General features: G+C 53.5%; 1 protein-coding gene across 1 annotated transcript in view; it reads right to left on the reverse strand.

The window, feature by feature from the left end:
* The window catches only part of SIRT1 (sirtuin 1), a 17823-nt gene extending 17700 nt beyond the window's left edge, over positions 1-123 (reverse strand). Inside the window, exon 1 of the mRNA XM_015423188.1 lies at positions 6-123. Coding sequence (XP_015278674.1) covers positions 6-123 — 118 coding nt within the window. The remainder of the gene's footprint in view (positions 1-5) is intronic.
* Between the last annotated feature and the right edge of the window lie 1989 nt (positions 124-2112).

The following is a 2112-nucleotide window of genomic DNA, read 5'->3' on the forward strand; positions in this document are numbered from 1 at the left end:
CGAGCCCCGCCGCTGGCGCTTGAGAGGCGGCTCAGGGCTCTTGGAGGCGCCGGCCGCGACGCAGCTGGTGCCGCCGCGGCCCCCGCTCCGGGGCTGGAGGAGTGGCGTCTCCTCGTCCGCCATCTTGGAGCAGGAGCAACCGCTCCTTCCCCCTCCTCCTCCTCCTCCTCCTCCCCCCCGGCCTCCTCCGCCCAGCCAGCAGCGGCGCCTCCGCCGTCGACAGGCCCCCTCCCCCACCTCGGGGAGAGATTTAAACGCAGCACGTGACCTCGCCGACGCCCACGCGGGCAGCCGCCCAGCTCCGGGCCGCAACAACAACAAACCGGGTCACGTGATGCGAGGGCGCGCGAGCGAGCCGCGGCGGCCGACGCAGAGCTCGGCTGTGGGAGCTGCGGTCACGTGACGCTCCTCCGTCTTCTCCGCCTCCGCTGCAAGCGTTAAATGCGCCTGTTATTAAAAATGGCTTTGCGCGCGCCCATGCGGACACAGCAACTGCTGCGTTCCATTGTTTCTGAGGAGAAAATCCCATAGAAACAGTGGGCCTTACTCCTGAGGAAATAGGGACTGGATCAGGCAGCGAATTGTTTTGTTAATGAACCTTTACAGCTGTGAAACGCCCAAATGGTATTTTACAGGTGTAAAAAAAAGGGGGGGGGTCGGGAAGGAAGCTCAGAGCGTTTCAATGCGAGCCAGGGAGCATGCTTTAAGCAAAGCCAAAAGTCCCTCGCTTGCCTGGTCTTTTGACCCAGCTGCCTGCCCATCCCCACTTTGTATATGCCAGGCATGCAGACACTCTCTCCAAAAGCGGGATATTGGCTCCGTGAACTTCTGTCCCGTGATACCTCTTCTCCTCTCAGGTGTCCTAAGCCCCCCTTTCTTTTTCCAAGGTGGAGCATTAGTCCTGGGAACAGGACAGAATCCCCTGAATGTTTGGTTGCCTGATTTGTGGTGGTCCATGGCTTATTGTGGGGGTTAGAGCTCCCAAAGAATCATCAGTAATAATAGTAAGGTAAAGGTTCCCTTGCTCGAAAGCCAGTCAAATCCGACTCTAGGGTTGCGGTGCTCATCTCCATTTCAAAGCCGTAGAGCCAGCGCTGTCCGAATAGGTTTCTGTGGTCATGTGGTCGGCATGACTAAACACCAAGGCGCATGGAATGCTGTTGCCTTCCCACCGAAGTGGTCCCTATTTATCTACCTGCAATATCTTGCTTTCGAACTGCTAGGTTGGCAGGAGCTGGAACTAGAGACGGGAGCTCACTCCATCATGCGGCACCGGGTCTCGAACTGCTGAACTACTGACCTTCCACAGCCTGCAGTTCAGCGTCTTAACCACTTGAGCCACCGCAGTAGGATTCCCAAATAAGGAAGTGGGAACCAACTTTGACTTCCTCAAGTAAAGAGGAGCAGAGGCTACCAAGGAAGGGTCAACTGAGGGGAGGAGCATTCATAGACAGAAGAAGATTGTTACTTGAAACAAAGAGGTTGGGAGTTTGCTCAAGCTTTTCCAAATTCATTATTGCTCCTGCTTTATCAAAAACTGGCCCCTTGTATGAGGGTTGTAATGTATCCATCTCAGACCGCATGCGCGGCCATTTCACCACGCGGTCATGCGAAGCAACCAAGTTTCGCTCTCAGTAACAATGGGACAAGCGGATCCTATCTGGCACCTGTCGGAAGGCTAGGCTCCTGGCCGAGAGCCTATGGAACTCTCGGCCACTGTAAATGGCCAATCACTTGTGTGTGGGTGTGTTTGGGGTGCGTGGTTTTGCACATATAAACCAGCCTGCGAGCTGGGTACTCTCGTCTTCTTCTGAGCTGAAATAAAGTATGAGAGCTGAAATCACTAGTGAGTTTCAGTACTTTTCAAGGGTGTAATGATATTCTGACTTGTTCTGGTATGTGGAATGAAGAAAAGCCTAATTTCCCCCCCTGAATTAATAATAAGGTAAAATAAAGGCAGTGGTCTTAAGCCAATCTATTGGGAAAGAAATCCCAATGAAACAAATGGAGTTTACTTTGCGGGGAAGATAGGATTGGGCCAAAAATCAAGTGGATGCTGGCTGGGGTTGATTTCTTTTGCCCAGTTTGCCCAGTGAATTGCCTCATTTCTCT

Source organism: Gekko japonicus, unplaced genomic scaffold, assembly GCF_001447785.1.
Source record: "Gekko japonicus isolate JY-2015 unplaced genomic scaffold, Gekko_japonicus_V1.1 scaffold1368, whole genome shotgun sequence".
NCBI classification, from domain to species: domain Eukaryota; kingdom Metazoa; phylum Chordata; class Lepidosauria; order Squamata; family Gekkonidae; genus Gekko; species Gekko japonicus.